Raw genomic sequence first — 26,083 nt, 5'->3', positions numbered from 1 at the left:
ATAATGTTTTGCAAATGAATGAATATTCCAATACTTGAATCTGAATCTTGAGGGGATATCTGAACTGGAAACGTCCCTGACCCTCCCAGCACTAGGACAGTAACTGTTGAATGAATATTCCAATACTTGTCTGAATCTTGAGGGGATATCTGAACTGGAAACGTCCCTGACCCTCCCAGCACTAGGACAGTAACTGTTGAATGAATATTCCAATACTTGTCTGAATCTTGAGGGGATATCTGAACTGGAAACGTCCCTGACCCTCCCAGCACTAGGACAGTAACTGTTGAATGAATATTCCAATACTTGAATCTGAATCTTGAGGGGATATCTGAACTGGAAACGTCCCTGACCCTCCCAGCACTAGGACAGTAACTGTTGAATGAATATTCCAATACTTGTCTGAATCTTGAGGGGATATCTGAACTGGAAACGTCCCTGACCCTGCCAGCACTAGGACAGTAACTGTTGGTTTCCAAAACCTGATTCCACGTGCTGTTGGTCTGACGAAGAACACAACTTTCCTAGAAATTCATTTTATGATGTGAATTGCAATAATATGGTTTTTAAAAGTGTTTAACCGTACATCAGTTCCTCCTCTTACTAAAACACAGGAAATCCATCTGTGGCTTATCAAGGCTGGACTCTTTGTAATGGTTCTGATTCCTATCCAGGCTGGACTCTTTGTAATGGTTCTGATTCTTATCCAGGCTGGACTCTTTGTAATGGTTCTGATTCTTATCCAGGCTGGACTCTTTGTAATGGTTCTGATTCCTATCCAGGCTGGACTCTTTGTAATGGTTCTGATTCTTATCCAGGCTGGACTCTTTGTGATGGTTCTGATTCCTATCCAGGCTGGACTCTTTGTAATGGTTCTGATTCTTATCCAGGCTGGACTCTTTGTAATGGTTCTGATTTCTCATCCAGGCTGGACTCTTTGTAATGGTTCTGATTCTTATCCAGGCTGGACTCTTTGTAATGGTTCTGATTCTTTCACTGCAGGCCATGGCAAGAGTGTTGCAGTGTTCCAGTTAGACCCCTCCGCGATGGAGAGGTGCTTTGTGAATGACCTGGAGCATGAAGACACTGTGCTGACAGCAGCCGTGGGCACCACACAAGGAGTTCTGATCACCGGCTCAAAGAACGAAGCGATACGGGTTAGTGCAAGAGATAGAGCTGTCAGCACTTAGACACATCACTGAGACTTCAGATAGAATTGATTAGCTAAAGGGCCTCCTCTCGCTCCACACTCAGATATCAAGTATCTGCTCGGGGCGTTCAATAAATAATCTTCTCTTACAGCTTCAGGTAAATTACTATTAAAAATCCAGTTCATCTTTAGCAAAATGTGTTTTTCATATGGGAATGCATGATTTTCTAGAATGGTTTTGTCTGCTCCATGCACTTTAATATCCCTTCCCATCATTCCCAGGTGTGGAGTTTGTCCAGTGGTGCGCTGCTGGACTCGTTCTCTGGGATGGGGGTCTCGGTCACTGCGCTGGTGTTGGTGGAGGATACTCTCATCTCTGCTTCAAGACATGCTTATTACCTGAAGCTGTGGCGTCTTCACTACAACCCGAGAAACAAGACCACTGCCCCTGTCCCCGCCTGCAGGCTGCTCACTGCTGTGTCACACCACGGGGAGTATGTGTACTTCCTGAAACCCGGAGACAGAAAGAAAGTCATTGTGTGGGACTACCTGCAAGGTAAGAGAGGGTATATACAGCAGCAACACATCCATACAGCATGTGTTTTATATTACAAACGAGAGGAGGCAATTCGGACCATCAGTGCTCGTCCGGTTCCTAATAGCTGATTGATCTCCAAACTTTGTCAAAGGGTCTTTTGAAGGCTACAAGTGATTCAGCATCAACAATGTGACTGCAGTAGAACCCGTCATATCTGATTGAATTGCTTCCAGGGGTCCGTCGGATCTCAGAGGGACTCACTATGCTACATTGTAGTTGCTTTATTAACGTCAGGGCTTTATAAATAACAATGTCAGACACATTAGTGTGTCGAAAACACCAAAGTACAGTCCTGCACGTGTACTATACAAAGAACAGTCCTGCACGTGTACTATACAAAGAGCAGTCCTGCACGTGTACTATACAAAGAGCAGTCCTGCACGTGTACTATACAAAGAGCAGTCCTGCACGTGTACTATACAAAGAGCAGTCCTGCACGTGTACTATACAAAGAGCAGTCCTGCACGTGTACTATACAAAGAGCAGTCCTGCAAGTTTGCTATACAAAGTACAGTACTGCACAAAGTAAATCAGTGAGTATTTTGAGAAACAAGGCACTGTAATACTGTATTTTGTAATTTCCCAAAAGCAGTTGTGCCGTGCTTTCTCAGTCTGTGCAAAGAGCACCGTGCCTGTTAACGTGAGACAGAATCAACAACATGAAAGCACGCACACAAGCACACTGGCTTTGGAGGGCAGCAAAAAAAATCTTCTTCCAGCTTTTTAACAGAATTCTGTCAATCCCTTGCTTTCTTGTTTTCTTTTGTTTAACATGGTTAAACTGGGCAGTTGCATGAAGTGACAGCATGTAAAAAGGGAAACTGAATTCACAAACGCACCGTCTTTTCTTTTCTTTATCTGCAACTGAATCCATTCTGTTCTGTAAAGATCAGTATTTGTTTTTAGACCCATAATAAAATGTACATTGATCAGTTTCCATCAGTACCGTTCAGTTGGTAGCAGCATGTGCAAATGAAACACAAGTTAATAGAGGGCATCGTATCTTACAGGATCGGATATGACAGGATCAGATATGACAGAATCGGATATGACAGGCTCTACTATATACAGGATCGGATATGACAGGATCGGATATGACAGGATCGGGTATGACAGGATCTACTGTATAGAGGATCGGATATGACAGGATCGGACATGACAGGCTCTACTATATACAGGATCGGATATGACAGGATCGGACATGACAGGCTCTACTGTATACAGGATCGGATATGACAGGATCGGACATGACAGGCTCTACTGTATACAGGATCGGATATGACAGGATCGGACATGACAGGCTCTACTGTATACAGGATCGGATATGACAGGATCGGACATGACAGGCTCTACTGTATACAGGATCGGATATGACAGGATCGGACATGACAGGCTCTACTATATACAGGATCGGATATGACAGGATCGGACATGACAGGCTCTACTGTATACAGGATCGGATATGACAGGATCGGACATGACAGGCTCTACTGTATACAGGATCGGACATGACAGGATCGGACATGACAGGCTCTACTGTATACAGGATCGGATATGACAGGATCGGACATGACAGGATCAGATATGACAGGCTCTACTTCATACAGGATCGGATATGACAGGATCAGATATGACAGGATCGGATATGACAGGCTCTACTGTATACAGGATCGGATATGACAGGATCGGATATGACAGGATCAGATATGACAGGCTCTACTGTATACAGGATCGGATATGACAGGATCGGATATGACAGGATCAGATATGACAAGCTCTACTGTATACAGGATCGGATATGACAGGATCAGATATGACAGGCTCTACTGTATACAGGATCGGATATGACAGGATCGGACATGACAGGCTCTACTGTATACAGGATCGGACATGACAGGCTCTACTGTATACATAATAGTTCATCCTTTCTGTGTCTTCTGGATCATGTTACTGGCTGAAAGCATGTCAGTCAACAGGAGAAGTACCTGGTGGACAGGAAGGAAGCCAGTGAAGGGGTGGAGACACTCTCACCCTCCAGGTGCCCAAGCGAGTGCAGCACTAACTGAAAGCATGGCTTGCAAGCAGCCTTCTTAACCAAGTCTAGTACCAGATTCTCTAAATTCAAAATACAAGTTTACTAGAGCATGCGTTTGTTTCAAAACTGCACATGTGAGGCTGATATAACGAATGGGAGTGCAACACCGGTGAGATGCAGGGAACACATGTGCTTGCTGCAGTAAACTGAGCGATCCGGGCTTCCAGAGCATCTGAGTTAAATAGCTGAGCTAAAAATAGGTGGTTAGTTCATTAGTCGTCACTTAAAAAAAAAAAGAATGCGTATTTGATAATCTCTGGTGCTGTGAATGTTTTTTTAAATAATTTATTAGTGTTTTAATATGTCATTTATAAGTAATAGATTGCAGCTGCACTTCCATCCATTTGAAACCACATGTTCACATGTTGACAGAATTACTTGGGTCCTTTAGGACCCAGCTTGACAAAAATCTGAGATCAATCAGACACGAGGAACTGGACGAACGTGGAGGGGCCCAGTGACCTCCTCTGGTTGGTAAATGTTCTTATGTTCTATATATTAAAACAGTTCCAATTCTGTACGGCAGGTTCTTCTGTTGATACGATTGACTGCTCAGCAGAGGTGTGCTGTCTGGAAGTGGCTCAGCTGAAGAAGCTGCTCTTCTGTGGAGTGCGATCAGGAACAGTGCTGGTCTATCCACTGGAATTCAGACACGACACAATGTGCATTCCCCCACCAGAACCGCTCCAGAAGGTGTGCAGCATTGGGCTCAGCAAACTGGAGGACAGGCTGGCTGTGGCGTACGAGGACACTATACTTGTATTTGATTTCAACCCTGGAAAGGATTACCCAGTAATTCCAGGGCCTATTCACAAACTAGCCGCCCCTCAGCACACTGTGTCCAGTATCGCGGTGCTGTCAGACTGCAGTCTTCTCTGTGGCTTGGGGAATGGTGAGGTGTCTTTCCTAAAGGACTCGAATGCAGTTCCTCTTCAGGCCCACTCCAGTCAGATCACTTGCATAGCCATCAGTAACCAGGAAATCCATGCGCTTGTAGGCTCTCAGGATTCAATACAAAGACTGTGGAACTTAAAACTGGGCCTGCTGGATCATGAGATGAAATATAAGGTAGGCAATGCAAGGAATGAGATGAAATACAAGATAGGCAATGCAATGACCTGGCCCCCATTTAATCGAATGGAAGGGCAAACCATACGGTTTGAACATCTTACCATTCAAGTAAAGAGCAGGCTCTGCAGTCGAGAATTAAGCATGGGTCTTACGCTGATGTCAGTATTATTAACACATTAGCCGTACATAGTATAATAATATGAAATACTGTCCCATTGATTCCTGTTTTGTGCTTGCAGAGCTTCTTTTTCGAGGGGATTCTCTGCGCTGCGTTCTCTCAGGATGATCAGTATGTTTACACTGGATCCCATGATAGGTCCATTAAAGTGTGGCACACTGGGAACGGTAAATATGATGTCATTACACATCTCTGTGAGGGGAGCTTGTACTGCAAACTCGCTGCTGCACCTACTGCTGCTAATATTATAAACTGGTCAAGCTGGCAACACATGTTCTGTGTTAGAAACTCAGCAGGCAAAACTGAACAGCACTCTTCACTTGACATGGTGATACAGAGCTAACGCACTGGGATAGTGCCTTCATACTCATTCAGACTAGATCATCGTCTCCTCTTTAAAAATATGCAAGAGATTTTAATGAACAGTCTCTCCCACAAGTGCTGTGGTCCCCAAATATGATCCACTTACCAGTGCGGAATGACACTCAGACAGCACTGGGATATGTAAGCGCTGCTGCGCGTTTAATAATAATAAATAAAAGGTTTAAACAAAACACTGAACAAACAAAACGGCACAGTGGCCAAAATAAACTGACAATACAGATATGGAACATACATCGTGCTGGTTTCTACCCAGCACACGTAGCAATTGTTTACTTTAGGTTTCACTCCTACCTAAGGCTCCCGTTCCGTATCTGAACACACCAACCTTGATCAGCCAAAGCTGCGGGTTTATATACATGTGACCATCTCCAAATTAGTAATAAATTAATCAATCTGGAGATGGTCACATTCTGCATGAGCTTAGCAGGGATGGGGAAGTTTAACCCCATCTATGCTGCAAAACAATTAACAATAAAATAATGTGTTTTTACACATGTAAACAATATATTTAAATAATAATACAAAACCATACAATACACACAGGGGCGGTGTGTACCCTGTCACACTGGCTATGAGATTTTCTCTTCATTTTACCCTCAAAAATAGGTTTCTGGCTCAGGACTGCCAGGGACAGCACTGCATTAAATATTGTACCAGTCTTGGAAATCTCCACCCAGGAAAAACATTTTTCTGGGGTAAAACAAAGAACGAATACTCACCCAGTCATTCAGCAGTTAGTAAATGAATCATATTGAGGATACCACTGAACTTGTGAGACGGATTGCTCATTAAAATCCTTAGCGTATTTTTAAAGAGGAGACGATTAACTATTCAGGAATACCAAGATATTTAGAAATTAAGGGGTCTGAGTGAGGACAAATGGTCAATAATATACTCACTCCCAGTCGTTCTGGGCCTGTAGGGGATATTTCATTACCAGTCTTTTTAAAGGACCACTATACCCCCCTTGTCTATATATATGTCCCAGTACTTGTTGGAGGGGGTTGTGTCTGCCTCTCTGATGCAGTCTTTGTGTTGTTTCAGGGAGCCTGCTGGCAGTGCAGTATGTCTACGCTTCAGTCCCCAGGATAGTAGCCACTTCAGAGGGGTTCATTGCAGTCTCACACCTGGGGTACATCATCAAGGAGAGATTCATCAGCCCCAAGAGAATCCGAGCCCAGTACAACCCACTGCAGAACAGCAGAGACCAATACACAGTGACCTCCAGAGAGAGAGCAGCCCTACCACTCCTCAGAGCACCAGCACAGCAGGGCAAAAGCAGCAAACCCACGCTGAAGAGATCTCAGTCATGTGCTGTGTTATGAGAAGCAATGAGCACACACAGAGAGGCCTCATGTAATAATCACACACAGGGGGACCTCATGTAATAATCACACACAGGGACCTCATGTAATAACCACACACAGAGAGGCCTCATGTAATAATCACACACAGGGGGACCTCATGTAATAATCACACACAGGGACCTCATGTAATAACCACACACAGAGAGGCCTCATGTAATAATCACACACAGGGACCTCATGTAATAATCACAGAGAGGCCTCATGTAATAATCACACACAGAGAGGCCTTATGTAATAATCACATACAGAGAGGTCTCATGTAATAATCACACACAGAGAGTCCTCATGTAATAATCACACAGGGGAACCTCATGTAATAATCACACACAGGGACCTCATGTAATATTCACACACAGAGAGGCCTCATGTAATAATCACACACAGGGACCTCATGTAATAATCACACACAGGGGAACCTCATGTAATATTCACACACAGAGAGGCCTCATGTAATAATCACACACAGAGAGGCCTCATGTAATAATCACACACAGAGAGGCCTCATGTAATAATCACACAGGGGAACCTCATGTAATAATCACACACAGGGGAACCTCATGTAATATTCACACATAGAGAGGCCTCATGTAATAATCACACACAGAGAGGCCTCATGTAATATTCACACACAGAGAGGCCTCATGTAATAATCACACACAGGGACCTCATGTAATAATCACACACAGAGGCCCTCATGTAATAACCACACAGTATCTGAGAGGGGAGGAATCTGTGTATAAATCAAGAGTTTATCTGATTATAGCCCAATGCAATTGGAAACATCTACAGGAGTGTAGAAAAGATTGGCAAAGACACACTTTTATATTTTTACACCCCAGCACTTCAATCATCTCAGTGATTCAACGTGGCATGGCTACCCATTCCACACACCCAGCACTCTCTGTGTGAAAAGGAAAGGGCTTCCTTCCCTTTTGAATTTGTCCCCACTTTGACATTGCCACTGGACTGTTGGTCCCTTTTGGGATTTAAAAAACTGCTCAAATCTCCCTGTCATTTCCAGGCTAAATGGATTGAGTTGCCTCAGCCTCTCATCTTCAGCACTCATTTAGTCCTGGGATTAGGCTGCGTGCTCTTCATACTCTATACTGTAGAAGTAAGCCCCATTCAATTACCTGCCGTAACATATTCCGTGCACTAGATGGTGCTGGTGCTTATTTCTATAAAGACACTCGCCTACATTACACATGCCTGCAAGTTGAAATGGTTGCCTACATGACTTTCAAAGTTTTACATTATAACTGATGATGGTTGCGTGATCTGTAGGACTGTAAGAGTAGCTAAAAGGGTTACACATCTTTTTAATTGGAACAGCACCTTTACATTGTATCAAAACATTGATAATAGATAAGACACAGAACGCTCTGCTTAACTGGGCAACTCCCTCAAATTCCCACTTGTTTGGGTCCCCAATCTTGAAGCAATAAGATGTGTGTGTAATTTGAAAAACCCAAGGTTACGAAAGAGCTGTCTTTTTGTTTTAGTGAGATTGCTGGTCAGAAAGAGAAAGAGGAGCACATAGAGAACTTGGAAACAACAGCTTCAATAACATCCAGCTAAAACACCCCAGTAATTCAACCAGCTTGGAAGTAAACCCAAATATTGTTCAAAGGACTTAAAAAGAAACCTTATTAACCTGGATCACCATTAAAGAAAGGGACAGTTAATGATTGATGAATTAATTATGGTCTGTCTGTCCTGCCGAGTTGGACACCTCAATGCAAAGAGACCCGATAGGGACAGCACTCTGGAGAGGATTTCTCATCAACAAAGACCTGATAGGGACAGCACCCTTCGGATCAGCTCTGCAGAATAACACAGAGTCTTCTCCATTGAACTAATAGAAAAGAGTTATAGAAAATATAGCTGGAGAATGTAATACATACATATTTACAGTAAGGTTGATATGTGTGAAATATAAAAGGGTGTTCTATATGTTGTTTATTAACAAAAGGGGCTGAAGTAAGAATTTAATGAGTGATTTAACAAGCATAGCGTGAGAATCATATAGTGATCTAAGAAATTGAGTAAAAGGTACTAGAATAAATAAGAACAAGTGAAATGGGTGTTACGTTTGTGTGCCGTGAATTCTAATTGTAGGAAATACAATTTAACAATAGATTGATGAATAATGAATTACTAGTTTGTAACATTTTATTAATTAGAATTCACTGAAGTCTGAATATTAGTGTTATCTGAATATTAGTGATTGCTGAAACATAATGAACTGATTTATGCTATTTTGATATTAATCTTCTTTTCTACTTTTATACTGTACCTATTTTCTGACCTTGATAAAATTCATAAAAATATATACAGTGTTATGTGATTTACTGCTCAATTGTTAATCTCGCCAATTTTTAACTCAAGATTTTTTTGTTTATGAGAACAGAGTGCTAATCATTATTTATTTCTTAGCAGATGCCCTTATCCAGGGCGACTTACAATTATTACAAGATATCACATTATTTTTTACATACAATTATCCATTTATACAGTTGGGTTTTTACTGGAGCAATCTAGGTAAAGTACCTTGCTCAAGGGTACAGCAACAGTGTCCCCACCTGGGATTGAACCCACAACCCTCCGGTCAAGAGTCCAGAGCCCTAACCACTACTCCACACTGCTGCCCTAATTAAATGAAAACCACTGCACATATTAATTAAATATATTCTTAAATTATATTCTTAACTCCTGTTATTCCTACAGATATGCTGCTAGAGGGAAACAGACTCACAGGTTGCAATTTTTAAATGAAACACAAGGCAGAACACACCACACTGAACAACAGCATGATACTCACTCAGATTGCAGTCCCTCTGGATTAGTTAGCCGGGTTCTAGGATTGGTTAGCAGGGTTCTAGCATTAGTTAGCAGGGTTCTAAGATTAGTTAGCAGGGTTCTAGGATTAGTTAACACTATGTAACACAATTTTTGTTCCTGGGTAGAAAGTGTTATTTCCTAATTGCTTATACCTCAAAAGTATAGAAAATTATTATTATTATTATTTATTTCTTAGCAGACGCCCTTATCCAGGGCGACTTACAATCGTAAGCAAATACATTTCAAGTGTTACAATACAAGTAATACAATAAGAGCAAGAAATACAATAACTTTTGTTCAAGTGTGACAAACCACAATTCAATAATACAGCAGATAATAGTGATAGTTACATCAGGATATGATTAAATAGTGATAGTTACATCAGGATGTGATTAAATACAAAGTACTACAGGTTAAACACTTGGCAGATTACAGTATTCTGAAGTACAGGATTAAATGCAGTAAAATAGGGGGCAGATAAGAGCAAAATAAAGCACATTTACATGAAGGGTGATAGTGTCCCAGGATACAAACAGAGGAGTTCTACAGGTGCTGTTTGAAGAGGTGAGTCTTAAGGAGGCGCCGGAATGTGGTAAGGGACTGGGCAGTCCTGACATCTGTAGGAAGGTCATTCCACCACTGCGGAGCAAGGGTGGAGAAGGAGCGGGCTCTGGAGACAGGGAAGCGTAGCGGAGGTAGAGCTAGTCTTCTAGTGCAGGCGGAGCGGAGAGGTCGAGTGGGGGTGTAGGGAGAGATGAGGGTCTGGAGGTAGCTGGGTGCAGTCTGGTCAAGGCATCTGTAGGCTAGTACAAGAGTCTTGAACTGGATGTGAGCGGTGATTGGGAGCCAGTGGAGTGAGCGGAGTAGTGGAGTAGCGTGGGCGAAGCGAGGCAGAGAGAACACCAGGCGGTGTTCTCTCTGCCTCGAGAACATGGCTATTATTCCCCACAAACTTTGCTTTTGTGACCAGGACAGTGATATTTTGAAATGTACCTATTTCCAATGAGAAAATGGGCGAATTTGTATCTTTTCTTTCACAAAGTCAGAAAAAAAACAACATATGAATCCAAATTAACATGTATTTATACTAAAGTAATACAAAAATGACTACAAAAGATTTAGAAGTGAGTAGTTTTTCGAGATTTACAATTATACTGTAAATCACTTTCACGAATCAGCCCCCAAATGTAGTCTCCCATCATGTTCTCGTTATACTGTCCTTGGTAGCGGCGTTCAAAGTCCAGTATATCCTGGTGGAAGTGCTCGCCTTGCTCCTCCGAGTACGCTCCCATGTTCTCCTTGAATTTATCAAGATGAGCATCAAGGATCTGGACTTTGAGGGACATCCTACAGCCCATTGTGCCGTAGTTCTTCACCAGAGTCTCAACCAGCTCCACATAGTTTTCGGCCTTGTGATTGCCCAGGAAGCCCCGAACCACTGCGACAAAGCTGTTCCAAGCTGCTTTCTCCTTACTAGTGAGCTTCTTGGGGAATTCATTGCACTCCAGGATCTTCTTTATCTGTGGTCCGACGAAGACACCGGCTTTGACCTTTGTCTCAGACAGCTTAGGGAAGAAGTCTTGAAGGTACTTGAAGGCTGCCGACTCCTTATCTAGAGCTCTGACAAATTGTTTCCTAAGGCCCAATTTGATGTGCCGTGGTGGCATCAGCACCTTCCGGGGGTCCATCAGTGGCTCCCACTTGATGTTGTTCCTCCCCACAGAGAACACAGGTCCGCTGTGGCCAGTCCCGCCTGTGGTAGTGCGCCTTGGTGTCCCTGCTGTCCCAAAGGCAAAGATAGCAGGGAAACTTGGTAAAACCGCCTTGGAGACCCATCAGGAATGCCACCATTTTGAAGTCTCCTATGACCTCCCAGCCGTACTCATCATACTTCAAGACGTCCAGCAAGGTCTTGATGCTGCTGTGATCCTCTTTGAGGTGCACCGAGTGAGCCAGGGGAAGAGACGGGTACTTGTTACCATTATGGAGCAGCACGGCTTTGAGGCTCCTGGATGAGCTGTCAATGAAGAGGTGCCACTCATTCTGGTTACAGGCAATTCCAATTGCCTCGAACAGACTGGTCACATTGTGGCAGAAGCAGAGCCCATCTTGACGGGTGAAGAAGCTGGAAAAAGGTTGGTGACGCTTCCTCTGATCTGCGACTTGCACACTTTCATCCAACAAGTTCCACTGCTTGAGCCTAGACGTCAAAAGCTCGGCATTGGACTTGGTGAGACCAAGATCTCTAATCAAGTCGTTGAGGTCTTTTTGGTTGGGGTAGTATGGGTTTCTCTCCTCAGCTCCACCTCTGAAATTGTTATCTGGATCTATAACGTCTTCCTCGCTCTCTGACTTGCTGCTCTCTTCTAAAGACGGCTGCTCTCTCTCCGGAGGAGTGGGTACGAGGAGCTCATGGCAGTGTGGCACCGGGGCGATGGATGAAGGAAGGTCCGGATACATGATAGCAGGTGCATTCTTGCCAGTCCGACGTTTGGAAGGGTCCACCATGCAGAAGTAGCAGTTGCTTGAGTGGTCAGTGGGTTCCCGCCAAATTCTTGGGATAGCGAACTTCATGGCTCTCTTTTCCCCTCTGTACCATCCTACAAAAATACATTTATTTCACCCAGCACTGAATCTATCTGGAATGTTCTGGAAAATAAGTAAATTTCAAAATATCACTGTCCTGGTCACAAAAGCAAAGTTTGTGGGGAATAATAGCCATTTTCTATACTTTTGAGGCATAAGCAATTAGGAAATAACACTTACTACCCAGGAACCAAAAAAAAAAAAAAATGTGTTACACGGTGTAATCATCTGGAAAGGCCATGCTACACAGCCATCATTGAGCCTGGGAATTCCACATTTTACAAGATCAGGTTATTCAAAAAGAAGATGAAGATTGGGTCCCACACAGTCCTTCCCTTGACTGTCTAAATCTCTCATTCTAAAATCCCATCAAAGTCTGCAGTAGATATTGTAAAGACTGTATAGTCTGCTGAAACCTGGATTTAGCCTACAGTACATCTTGTAAAGACAAAATGAAAGAGTTTTTCCACATGTAAGCAAAGAGTTTTTATTGTTTAGTAAGATGTACATATCTGCCCTTAATGCGTTTATTTAAATAAATGATTCAGTTTGTATTTAACACTGTGGGCGGCACCTGCCTGACTGCACACTCCGCCCGGCTTCTTACAGCAGAGCCTGCCTGAGTGCACACTCCGCCCGGCTTCTTACAGCAGAGCCTGCCTGAGTGCACACTCCGCCCGGCTTCTTACAGCAGAGCCTGCCTGAGTGCACACTCCGCCCGGCTTCTTACAGCAGAGCCTGCCTGAGTGCACACTCCGCCCGGCTTCTTACAGCAGAGCCTGCCTGAGTGCACACTCCGCCCGGCTTCTTACAGCAGAGCCTGCCTGAGTGCACGCTCCGCCCGGCTTCTTACAGCAGAGCCTGCCTGAGTGCACGCTCCGCCCGGCTTCTTACAGCAGAGCCTGCCTGAGTGCACGCTCCGCCCGGCTTCTTACAGCAGAGCCTGCCTGAGTGCACACTCCGCCCAGATGACACAGGAAGACAGCCGCTCCAGTTTTGGTGGAAGGCTGCTTTTGCCCTCCTTGAGCCTGCATCCTGTTTGAATCATAAACCGCTTGGGGTCGGACTAGCTGGATTTGATCCCACACCTCCAGTACTAAAAAGCATGTATTACATTTATTTTTTAAATCTAAAAAAAAAAAAGAAATCACATTTACAAGTCATTAATCACATCACATTAAAGTTTAAAGATAAATTCCATAAATATTACCTGCCGTGCCCTTCCATTCCTTATGTAGGTCTCAGATATGCAGTTCTGAATAAAGCTTGTTATAGTAAACTTGTTATTTTAAAACAGCTGGTACTACATTACAGTAGGTAAAGAAATGTTTGTAAGCCATGCTTTCAGATAGTGTTGCACTTCCTGGGCTTCTCTCCTGTCATAAACCAACCATAAACCTGACTACTTTCCTTTAGCCAGTAGTACAGTCAAGAAGAGAGAGACATGGAAATGGAGAACGGTCTTAGAATAATGCAGTAGCGGATGTTTCAAAATTAAAATACATGTTTGCTATAACATGTGTTTCTTTCAACACACACACACACACACACACACAGCTAATATATGTAGCAAATGCGTCGGAAATTATTTTGCTAGTTACAATTACTTTTAGGTTAGTATCCTACATTTAACAGGACTTTTCAGTACTTCCAGCTCTCAACTTGTTTTATGAGGCCCGGTTAGTTTACCACAGAAGCAGTAATTGACTCCAAAGACAAATGAACACAGTATTCCAGAGGACTATAGGAAAATACCCAGACCCACCCGACAGCAATCCAGAGAAGTCTACAGTGTTGTGTGTGTTCTTCTGCTCAAAGTTTTAACTCATGAAAGTAGTTTCATAGCTGGGATTAGATTTTCTCACAGTTGACTTTCTCCTTTTCTCTCGTATTTTCTTGATCTGGTAGGTCTGAACTGCAGCCAATGTAATCATAAAAATCTGAGGAGAGAAAAAAATAATCTGTTAGGATTAATAAAAAGCATTCTCATTTAAATACAAATGCAAAAATGTTATTCTGTTTATGCCGTACCCTACCTCAGCATGACATTAATACTTCTTATATGCTGCTGAAAAGCTCTACAGCTCTAGAATTTTAGGATTGAGTCTTTAAAAATAAACTACATGAACATAATTTAGCTCTCTTATTTAACATCATGTAATAAAAGAAAAATAAAAATAAACTACAAAATTATATCACAAAAAAGTCTACTGGAATCCATAATAGCAGAACAGTATTTTCATCAGTTTAGGGTGATGCAAAACGTTTGGCCATAGCTGTGTAAGATGGGGATTTTGCCTACAAGTAATGGCCAAAAATGAAATATTTCCTATTGACCTACCGTAGGGGGTCTTTTCAGAGTGAACTTGTCTATTGACATTTATTGAAATTGTAGCCATTTTTTCCTGCATCCATTTTTGTAATGCGAGCACCGTGTTTAAATCACATATTCTGGTAGTGTTTATGATGCTGAAGACAGAAGTCTAACGATGTCCCTGCTGTTATTTAGGGACTAGGAGTAAATACAATATTTTAAGTGTGATCTCTCCAGTGTGTTACACAACCATGACTCCCCACACTGTGTGGTTGGTGACAGTGAGGAGTCTATTGCAACAGCAAGGGCTTTCTGTTCATGGGCCTGTTCTACTGCTACACCACCCACTTGGTGCTTGAATCCTGCAGTTTTGAAAGTAGTTAGTAGTAGTAGTTAAGCCTCCTAATGACCTATTACAGGTGTATTGAAGTTGTGCACTGCATGTGTTATTCAAACCTGCCTCCAGCAAGCACAGCCCTGTAGTTATTCCTCCAATAATAAGCAGGTTCTGTCTTCCCCATGTCCCAATCTTCTTCAGACAGCCATTCAGGTGGATCTTGTCTTCAATAGACCAGGCCTTAAAACTCTGCATACCATACCCACACATGGTGTTTAGGATAGACTGCCAACAGGAAAGGGTACACAAAAAGTATGATCTCAAAACGTTATTGACTTTTTCAATGTCTTCAAATAATAACTGATACCCCATTCAGAATGAACAATATAACCGCACTGTACCAGAACATATTCCCACTGCGACCTCGCGCTCCACACACCCCTCCCGTCTTATCACCTTTCATGAGTTTATTTGCATTAACTTTTCTAATTCTCATGTCTTTATTTTATGTTATTTATTTCTGGATATTCCTTTCTTTTCCGTTCTTGTCTACATGCCTAACCCTAACTCCTCTGCAAGCTTCATGTCCCATTCGTGGATAGTTGGCACACACCTACTCCTCTTGATGTGACCATTAAGAGATCATTCACACTTTATCAATCAGGGGTGGAGTCCACACTCCAGAATAGTGCACGCAGTGAATCTCAAACCATTCCAGCATTTGAAGACTTTGAAAAAGACTTCTAGTCTAAACGTTTGTCAGTTTATTTTTTATAATGTATAAATGTGTTGGTCTGTTACACAGATTCAAGCTTGTACTGTGCCATTATTAACACAGACACGCTGATGTAGAAAACTTAGTTCTCATTCCTGGGAGAGTGTTCACAACATTCCTCCACAGGTTAGCCTTCAGTGCACTCTGCTTCATCAGGAACAGGTATTGTTGGTATGTCAGTTTGTTTACATTACTTAGGTTAGTTTTAGCTGCAGGTAAACTTTCTGAGCCGCACACCATCCTGCTACTACCTGCTGCAGCAGAGCGGATGAATGCTAGCGAAGCACAATGAAAATGCAAGCAATTTTTTTTTTTTTACTAATAGCATTTTATTATTTTATTATGGGCTTGTGAAGTATATGATGTTTTTAATGCCAATGTGGAACCACCCTTTTAATGTGATTGTAGCAACAAAACAATCCCATACATGCTTTAGCTCTCAAATGTGCAGTTTTGAAAGAAACACATAATTGTAAACAAGTATTCTATTTTAGAGCTCAACATGGGACTCCAGTCTGCACAGAACACTCTCGTCTGCAGAGCTCAGCACGGGACTCCAGTCTGCACAGAACACGCTAGTCTCTGCAGAGCTCAGCATGGGACTCCAGTCTGCACAGAACACGCTAGTCTCTGCAGAGCTCAGCACGGGACTCCAGTCTGCACAGAACACGCTCCTCTCTACAGAGCTCAGCACGGGACTCCAGTCTGCACATTTGAGGCCTATATAGCTAATGGAACTGCAAAACAAATTTACAGAATTATTGTGTTTGTGCAGAAGGCTCCGTTATTGTGTTTGTTAAACTTACTTTAACAGTGTCGGGGTGGGGTGCAGAGGGCTCTGTTATTGTGTTTGTTAAACTTACTTTAACAGTGTCGGGGTGGGGTGCAGAGGGCTCTGTTATTGTGTTTGTTAAACTTACTTTAACAGTGTCGGGGTGGGGTGCAGAGGGCTCTGTTATTGTGTTTGTTAAACTTACTTTAACAGTGTCGGGGTGGGGTGCAGAGGGCTCTGTTATTGTGTTTGTTAAACTTACTTTAACAGTGTCGGGGTGGGGTGCAGAGGGCTCTGTTATTTTTAAAAAGTGTTTGGATCATATTTACCTCATTGTTTTTAATGCAGCAGGAGTAGGGCACACCACAGCGCTCGAGACTTGGGTTCGAGTCGACACAATTAAAATACACATTGTGTGACCAGTCTGTGTACTGGCTAACCCCACAGCACTGAAACTAGACAAGGCAAAGGAGCTGTTAAGCAATGTTCACAAGGTGCTGTCAGCCTAGAGGCACAATCTACAGCCAACTGCATGGTGATTCAGCCCAATGACAATGTCTGTAAAACCACAGCGAGCACAACACGCATATAGAATAGGAATTGTCTGGTTAACTGGAAAATAACTGTGTATGACAGTCAATAAGGCCTTCGCCCACGGCTCGTTTGAAAAAGGAAATTGCTGAAAATGAATAGCTGAAAATATGTCCTTCATAGAAAAAGACTCATGTGATGCCTGTCCACAGCTCTTCTCTGTAGAACAGCACTTGGTTAGGCTACCTGGCTTCTATATTGTATTAGAAACATTCTCTAACCTTGAGCTGAGATTTGAGGTCTTCTGTGATTATAACAGGACCTTCAAATCCCACAGTCAGGCTGTTTTTCCCTATCAGTGTTGTACCCCATGGTGAAGCTTCGACAATGCTACAGAGATGACCTCAAAGCCTCCAATGTTCAATTTTTATGGAGGGCACTTTGACTATCAATTGACATAAATATTTTCCAGAAAAGTTACTGCAGCTAACAAAATAATGAATTCACATTCTCCAGCATGCACATCCATTCATTATACAGCTCTCAAATGTGCAGTTTTGAAAGAAACACGTGTTTAGCAAACAAGTCATTTTTCTGGTGCTACACTAGCGTAAAGAAATTTCAGTTTGCAGGCCATGGAGAGTTGAACTGTCCCCACCCCTTCACTGGCAATAGTCAATAACCAATCGGCTGCTTCCCCTGTTGACTGACATGCTTTCAGCCAGTAACATGACCCAGCAGACACTGCTGGGGTGAAATGACCATGGAAGTTAAAGACTTCCTGTAAGGCAAGGCTAGCAAACTGAGAAGTTTCTTTATCCTCGTGCAGTACCAGATGCCTGTTTTAAAATGAAAAGACATTTTACAATAACATGTTTATTTCTAAACTGCACAGGTAAGACCTCTGTAGCTAATGGAAGTGTAATATATGCAAGCTTTATGGGATGATTTAGTGAGCTCCAATCACTTGAATGCGATAATGAAGTGAGTGGAGGCTCCTATCACAGATCTGTCCTTTAGACTGGCATTGAGCTTGAGCTCTGAGCAGTACATTCAAGCCCTAGTTATACACAATGAGGAAACTCCATACAGTAGTTTGATGAATGCACTGTTGAAGCTTGGTCTATTCCAGTATTATTGTACCTTCTTCTGTACAAAGTCAATGAGGTTTTGCAGGTCAAGGTCATCTCTGTATGTGGTGATCCCTCTCCTCATGACAGCCTCTGTTCTGATCAGCACCTGAAGAGAAGAATGGGAACCCAAACCCATTTCAACACTGAGAAAGACTTTCAGTCAGTTCACTGGCAGAGAATCAGGTCATACAAAATAAAATACCTTTTTTTTTTTGTTATAAATGTAGTCGTTGCCAATGATTTTTACCCGAGTTTTCTCCCCAATTTTGAATCACCAAATGTGTTATTATTAATCCCGGTTCACCGCTGCAACCCCCCGGTGACTCAGGAAACAGAGGCTAACACACACATCCTCCGAAACGTGTTCCTGCCAAGCCGTCATTTTTCACACTGCGGCTCCACAGCGAAGCCACCAGACCTATAGTGCCAGAGGACAACACAGATCTGAACGGCTCCACTACAGACCCACAGGCGCCCTTTCAGCCACAGGGGTCGCTGGGTCGCGGTGAACTGTGGATTGCCCTGCCGACCTAAGCCCTCCCTACCCGGGCGGCGCTCAGCCAATTGTGCGTCGCCCCCTGGGAAGCCCTGGTCATAGTTGGCAATGACATGGATCTCCAGGCTATAGGGAGCATTCTGCACTCCACGCGGAGCGCCTTTACTGGATGCGCCACTCAGGAGCCCCATGAAATACCTGACTCACGCATCATTCATAGTATTTGATTTCCAATTCTTTTGTTTTGTTTCAGTTTCTTTAGAAATACAAAGAAAACTGAAATTCAATTACAAACATTTTGACAAAGTCTTTTTTTTTAAAACGTATGTCATTGAATTGGAGTTTCTTTACCTTTCTGAATTCAGCACTATTGAGTGTTTAATAGTTATGAGTGATTCTGTTTTTCAACACGTCCTTGAAACTTAAAGTTCAGCGAGGCTCACTACTTAATAACAATAACCATCAAAGAACTGCACTACACAGCTTAGTGGAGAAAAACAAAACTGCATCAATCTGGGATTAGTTTCCAGTGTGGAAGCAGTGCTGACGCAAATCCGGTCACTTGCAGTGTCCCTCAAGGGTCTGTTCTTGGACCTCTTCTCTTCAACATCTAAATGCTTCCCTTGGATCACCTCATCCGCCAACACAGCCTCATGTTTCACTCCTATGCTGACGACACCCAGCTCTACCTAAAACTAGACCCTGGATGTCCCTCTGCCATGGTCCGGCTCTCAGCTTGCATCCAAGACATCGAGGCCTGGCTGTTTGCCAATTTTCTTCAGCTCAACACTAACAAATCTGAACAACTTCTACTAGGATTGAAAACTCAACTCAAGAATCTCAATATTGCTGCCTTGAACCTTGGAAACTGTCTGCTGCTGCCTTCCCCCACTGTACAAAGCCTTGGCGTACTTCTGGATAGTAACCTCTTCTTTGATGCCCAAATCTCCTGTGTAGTCAAATCCTCCTTCTATCACCTCCAAAACATCTCAAAGGTCCGTCCCTACCTTTCCCTCCCGGATGCAGAGATACTCTGTCATGCATTCATCTGGTGGTCTGCTATGAAAGGCACTATGAAACTACTCCTGGATTTGATACCAGATTCAGCTCCTGGATTCATTTAGCTCCAGTGTGAAAACAGTATAACGGCAAGACAGCGAGACTAATAGGTTTCTTCATCTCACCTTCTACACCTCTGTGAGTTTCCCTGCTGACAGTTGTGTTGTGACGGGCTGGGTGAGTTCATTACTCTTCCCTACTGACAGTTGTGTTGTGACGGGCTGGGTGAGTTCATTACTCTTCTCTGTTGACAGTCTTGTTGTGACGGGCTGGGCGAGTTCATTACTCTTCTCTGCTGACAGTTGTGTTGTGACGGGCTGGGTGAGTTCATTACTCTTCTCTGTTGACAGTCTTGTTGTGACGGGCTGGGCGAGTTCATTACTCTTCTCTGCTGACAGTTGTGTTGTGACGGGCTGGGCGAGTTCATTACTCTTCTCTGCTGACAGCTGTGTTGTGACGGGCTGGGCGAGTTCATTACTCTTCTCTGTTGACAGCTGTGTTGTGACGGGCTGGGCGAGTTCATTACTCTTCTCTGCTGACAGTTGTGTTGTGACGGGCTGGGTGAGTTCATTACTCTTCTCTGTTGACAGCTGTGTTGTGATGGGCTGGGTGAGTTCATTACTCTTCTCTGTTGACAGTCTCGTTGTGACGGGCTGGGTGAGTTCATTGCTGTTGCTAACGAGTCTGATGTTTATTTTTCATTACAGTGAAGCTACATAGGTGTAGAAGGTGAGAATTATCAGTAGTCTCACATTGATGATGCAAAAATTCTAGAAGCAGCTTGCAATGGCTTTATTGCTATGAACCTTGCTGAGCTCAAACATTTTTTTAAAAGAAGTTTCAAGAATGAAAAACAGAAAGAAAAACAAGCACTGGATTCAAGTTTTTAAAACCCTAAAAAGGATTTGACAAAGTTGCCCCAGTCATGACCTCAGCAGAGAGACCAGGACCAGAGAACACAGTGTGGATAGGAGGCCCTTTCTTCTTCACACAGAGAGTGGGGAGGGGGTGGGATGGGATTCCCAGCCACATTGTTGACTCTGAATCTCTGGGATCCTTTAAGACCCGACTTGATAACGTTTTGAGATCAATCAGCTGCTAGGAACCGGACGAGTGCTGATGGGCTGAACAGCCTCCTCTTGTTCATAACTTTTCTTATACTCTAAATTCAAACCTAATATTGTAGTGTTCTACCTGTCACAGTCACTTTTATTGTAGACTCCCTTGTAAACATTTAGCACAGTAGATTTGCACTATGCTTTTACTATGGGAATGGCACCTTTGTTAATGTAGGGGTATGTTGGGGGGCTGTCCTGGGTAATAATGCAAGTAAAAATACAGCAATATATTGTTTGATTAACTCTCCCCAAAGATTAAAAATCCTCTAGAATTACCAAGTCAGAAAATACGAATCCGAGTGCAGCAGCTGCAATCTGCAGGACAATAATGGCAACCAGAATCCCCGCAAACTAAGGGAAAAAGAGAATCAGAAAGAAATCAAACACAGAATAATCAAAGGGGATGTCATGAGATTGAATACTTTGTAAGGATAGAAGTCAAATGGCAGTGAAAGGGTTCCTTATTACTCGACACCATTGGTAATGGAACTGACTTAAGAAAATCATAGAATACAGCTCTGTAACAAACAGTAAGACAATTACTCAAAGGTTACTGTCTTTATGAAACTGTATTTTCATAAGTCACATGACCTCAATATGACAGCCATATTAGGTCAGAGGTCAATATCATGGCCAGCAACACATTTAGCCCGACAGGTTTATATAACTCTGTAAATATGAAGCCACTATCTCAGTGGTTTCTGAGACACAAAGCTTTGACACTGTGGAGGCAGCAGGTTCCATTTTTTTAGGTCACAGTTCAAAGTGAAGGGTGTAGATTTTGCCCAGTTTCCATAAATACAAAGTTGCAGCTGAAATGGTTTAGGAGATATTAGCATATTACTCATCCAAGCTTCCTTACTGTACTTACAATGTTCAGCAGATTCAGTGCGTCCCTCAGGGCCCCAAAACAGCCGAAAAATGTGATGATAAACATGAGAGAGCCGACCACTATCAACAGGAGAGCTGGGTCTGCTGTCAGTGAGTCGACCGCACCTGTGAAACAAGAACAGGCTCTGCAGGGAACACAGCACAGCACAAAGCATTCCTCGCTGTTCCTGGAGGCACTGCTTAGAAGGCTCGGAAACTGAAATACTATATCATTATGTGAAAGGTTGCTACATTTATACATGAAAAGGAATAACTCATTTGGGGAGCTCACAATGGCCTTGGCTATAATATACCGCAGTGTATCCAGATCATGCTCCTTCCTGTAACAATGCTGGTGATTGAAATGAGTGCTGTATTGTGGGAATAGAAAACCAGCATTGTTGCAGGAGGGAGTGTGATCTGGATATACACTGTGGTCCTTACACATTATATTATTTTCTCCTGGCGAACACTCCCGTGTAAATACTGAAAAATCAATTGCCCAGTTGATTTACAACTCATAATGTGGGATTCAAAATTTCAAAAGCATTGGCGATATGTCTAAAAATATAACGCTGCAATACAGACAACATGGGACACAGCAAAGGTGAACGATGTGCTTCCTGTAAACATTGCAAGGGGTTCTGTAACACGCAAAAAAAGCAAATAAGGAGTTTTTCAGCACCACATGTTTTCACACCTACCTCCTTCTTTCGCTATTTTTGCATAGATACCCACTGATATCAACACAGCACTGGAGACCTGTATGGAAGAACATGCAGACACTGCGTCAGAGTCACTGCTTATCCAATTCACAGTAACTGTAAGATATACACAAGGCTCAGATCCACTGCTCATCCAATTCATGCTAACTAAGATATACATGAGCAGAGGCATGAATTCAAGTCAGCCCCACATTCTTGCAGTTAAACCTGCGTAAATAGAACATGCTGCTCAGGGCCCTGTTTTTACATCATCTGCAGTGCTAGAATGACTGTATCAGGACGAGTCTACCCGAGCGAAGCAGAGATGTATGAGGACAAGTCTACCCGAGCGAAGCAGAGATGTATGAGGACGAGTCTACCCGAGCGAAGCAGAGATGTATGAGGACGAGTCTACCCGAGTGTATGAGGACGAGTCTACCCGAGCGAAGCAGAGATGTACGAGGACGAGTCTACCCGAGCGAAGCAGAGATGTACGAGGACGAGTCTACCCGAGCGAAGCAGAGATGTACGAGGACGAGTCTACCCGAGTGTATGAGGACGAGTCTACCCGAGCGAAGCAGAGATGTATGAGGACGAGTCTACCCGAGTGTATGAGGACGAGTCTACCCGAGTGTATGAGGACGAGTCTACCTGAGTGAAGCAGAGGTGATGATTAACATGATCGAGACACTTAATATAAGATCATTCCAGGAAACACATGAAATGAAAACATTTAGTGAGCATTAGCCAAAATTAATATGACAAAGACCAAAATACACAATTTCTGGTAGTTTAAAAAACAAATCTTTGTAAAAAAAAATAATAATAATAATTAAGAAATTTAAAATATTTGTTCATGACAAAAGTATTGGCACCATTACATTAAAAGTCTGTTAAAATGTAATATAACTAATTAAAATATATATATGACTTGATTGAAAACAATTACACAGTAATGAAGCAGCATTATAAAGTCAATAGCCAGAAAAATAGGTCATTATTTCCAACATCTATTGAAGAAGAACATTTTGACAACCCAGCAGATGATAGTCAAGACAAAGGAGTGGGATTCACGTTTGAGAAAAGCACTCGTAGCAAACAAAGGAAATGACTACAGAACACTATCAAAGAAATCTGGAATACCAAAACCCACAATCAGAGCAATAATCAAGAAGTACCACAAAGGAAATTCAACTGAAGAGCTTCAAAAAGAGGACGGCCAAAGAAAATGATGGGTACAGCAGGTAGGAGAATCATCCGACAGCTATCCACGATAAACAGCCAAGGACTTCAAGAAAGATTCAGAAGCATCAGGCATAATCGTGCACGAAGGAACTGCACAAGGCATCTGAACACAGAAGAGTTGTATACAGGCAGACCTCGCTGCACCTGAACACAGAAGAGTTGTATACAGGCAGACCTCGCTGCACCTGAACACAGAAGAGTTGTATACAGGCAGACCTCGCTGCACCTGAACACAGAAGAGTTGTATACAGGCAGACCTCGCTGCACCTGAACACAGAAGAGTTGTATACAGGCAGACCTCGCTGCACCTGAACACAGAAGAGTTGTATACAGGCAGACCTCGCTGCACCTGAACACAGAAGAGTTGTATACAGGCAGACCTCGCTGCACCTGAACACAGAAGAGTTGTATACAGGCAGACCTCGCTGTATCTGAACACAGAAGAGTTGTATACACACAGACCTCGCTGTATCTGAACACAGAAGAGCTGTATACATGCAGACCTCACTGTACCTGAACACATAAGAGTTGTATACATGCAGACCTCACTGTATTGGGCAGCAGTGTGGAGTAGTGGTTAGGGCTCTGGACTCTTGACCGGAGGGTTGTGGGTTCAATCCCTAGTGGGGGACACTGCTGTTGTACCCTTGAGCAAGGTACTTTACCTAGAGTGCTCCAGTAAAAACCCAACTGTATAAATGGGTAATTGTATGTAAAATAATGTGCTATCTGTATAATGTGAAATAATGTATAATGTGATATCTTGTAACAATTGTAAGTCGCCCTGGATAAGGGCGTCTGCTAAGAAATAAATAATAATCTGAACACATAAGAGTTGTATACATGCAGACCTCACTGTATCTGAACACATAAGAGTTGTATCCAGACACAGCAAAAAACAATAAAAAAGCTGCCCGCATTATTATTAAGGTGAACTACATCACTGCTAACCATAAAACTGCCCTTCAGCCACTAGTTTCTAACATTTGGAATCCACAGTAACAACTGACCTGCTCCCTTGCAATATTTATAGTTGAAAATAAACACGCTCATTTTCCCGCGTGTTTCGTCATTTACACGAGTAAATGAGATTTACCCTATCCCTCTCTTTGGCCGTTTTTATTTTCGGCCACAAACCGGTTTTAAACGACTAATTCTCCCAAACGTGCACGCGTATCCCCATTTCACGTGTACATTGACCCGCATGGAAACCCCATGAAACTCCGATGGAACCCCCACATTTTTCTAGTGTAAATGTCTCGAGTTAAAAAAGAAAACTCGCATGGAAACCCCATGATTAACTCTCACTATATTTTTATGTATTATTTCTAACTCGTCAGACTCCACACAGAGCGAAAGTTGACAACAAACTCAACATGTTGGCACTGTTACTATTTTTTTTGCAGGCATATTTAGTTCTTATAAATGTGTTTTACAAATGTGTTTTTTTAAAGGAGTTACTATTTTTGTGGGGATATTTTGTCAAAAGCACCCGCCCACCAGCCCCCGAGACACACACACACACACAGTGTATTTTAAAATCACAGAATAGTTTTGAGAATGACAATTACGATATTCTGAATTCACTTACCCAGAAAATATAGCAGCAGGCAAACAATGTATACTTAATCCCCCCGCAGGTCTTCATAGTCTTAAAGCCCTGGACACAGCTCGCTGTGTGTCGTTCCGTTCCGCGGACTGAGGACGCAACTGCTGTGCATTCGGGTCGGCGTGTGTGAGCCTGTCTGTTATCAACACAGAGCACGGTAATCAGAGCTGCAGTGGTGAGTTAACAGGAAGCAAGCCATGCGTCACACATTACAAACTCAGTCGTGTATTTTCTGTTGATTAATTTTTTTAAATTTTTTGATCTAGTTAAAACAATCCAAAAATGAGATAGCAGAACTAAAATAATGTAACATATTTAACATTACTTATTTTCAAACTAATATCAACAACATGACAAATATTATCGGAACTCACACCAGGCAAATATCTGTAATAATAATAATAATAATAATAATAATAATAATAATAATAATAATAATAATAATAATTTCCAGTGGTTAAAGACAAGGGCTTGTAACCAGGAGGTCCCCGGTTCAAATCCCACCTCAGCCACTGACTCATTGTGTGACCCTGAGCAAATCACTTAACCTCCTTGTGCTCCGTCTTTCAGGTGAGACGTAGGCTGATGCATAGTTCACACACTCTAGTCTCTGTAAGTCGCCTTGGATAAAGGCGTCTGCTAAATAAACAAATAATTATATATATATATATATATATATATATATATATATATATATATATATATATATATATATATATATATATATCTTGATAATGTTCTTTTTTGAAGGTAGCAACATTAGATGGGTGCAGATCAGCTGTCACAGTTTCATACCTGGGAGATTCTCTACCAAAATGTGATGGGTGCTTCTTTAATGTCAAAATATCAT

The 26,083-nt window shown here is 42.5% G+C and overlaps 2 protein-coding genes across 3 annotated transcripts in view; one reads left to right on the top strand and one right to left on the bottom strand.

Moving 5' to 3' along the window:
• Positions 1 to 9,236, top strand: part of LOC117401317 (NACHT domain- and WD repeat-containing protein 1-like) — a 33,263-nt gene extending 24,027 nt beyond the window's left edge. The window contains exons 17-21 of the mRNA XM_059014220.1: positions 1,003 to 1,157; positions 1,433 to 1,706; positions 4,370 to 4,911; positions 5,154 to 5,259; positions 6,521 to 9,236. Coding sequence (XP_058870203.1) covers positions 1,003 to 1,157; positions 1,433 to 1,706; positions 4,370 to 4,911; positions 5,154 to 5,259; positions 6,521 to 6,801 — 1,358 coding nt within the window. The 3' untranslated portion in view covers positions 6,802 to 9,236. The remainder of the gene's footprint in view (positions 1 to 1,002; positions 1,158 to 1,432; positions 1,707 to 4,369; positions 4,912 to 5,153; positions 5,260 to 6,520) is intronic.
• A 3,544-nt stretch (positions 9,237 to 12,780) lies between these two features.
• LOC117962677 (tetraspanin-33-like) lies at positions 12,781 to 25,433 on the bottom strand. 2 transcript variants are annotated; one of them, XM_034911837.2, is made up of 8 exons: positions 25,216 to 25,432; positions 22,380 to 22,437; positions 21,677 to 21,801; positions 21,082 to 21,156; positions 18,143 to 18,238; positions 16,798 to 16,923; positions 15,045 to 15,206; positions 12,782 to 14,210 (listed from the first exon to the last, which is right to left on the bottom strand). In XM_034911837.2, exons 1-8 carry the CDS (start codon positions 25,270 to 25,272, stop codon positions 14,091 to 14,093), a joined length of 819 nt encoding a protein of 272 aa, XP_034767728.2. In that variant the 5' UTR covers positions 25,273 to 25,432; the 3' UTR covers positions 12,782 to 14,090. The 2 variants fall into 2 exon arrangements, with proteins under 2 accessions (XP_058870154.1, XP_034767728.2); XM_059014171.1 differs by lacking the exon at positions 16,798 to 16,923 and having other exon boundaries at positions 12,781 to 14,210; positions 25,216 to 25,433.
• Positions 25,434 to 26,083: the final 650 nt, after the last annotated feature.

Source organism: Acipenser ruthenus, chromosome 47 (genome assembly GCF_902713425.1).
Source record: "Acipenser ruthenus chromosome 47, fAciRut3.2 maternal haplotype, whole genome shotgun sequence".
Classification (NCBI taxonomy): Eukaryota; Metazoa; Chordata; class Actinopteri; order Acipenseriformes; family Acipenseridae; genus Acipenser; species Acipenser ruthenus.
Note: the sequence above shows the minus strand (reverse complement) of the source record. Positions and strands in the feature narration are given on the sequence as shown.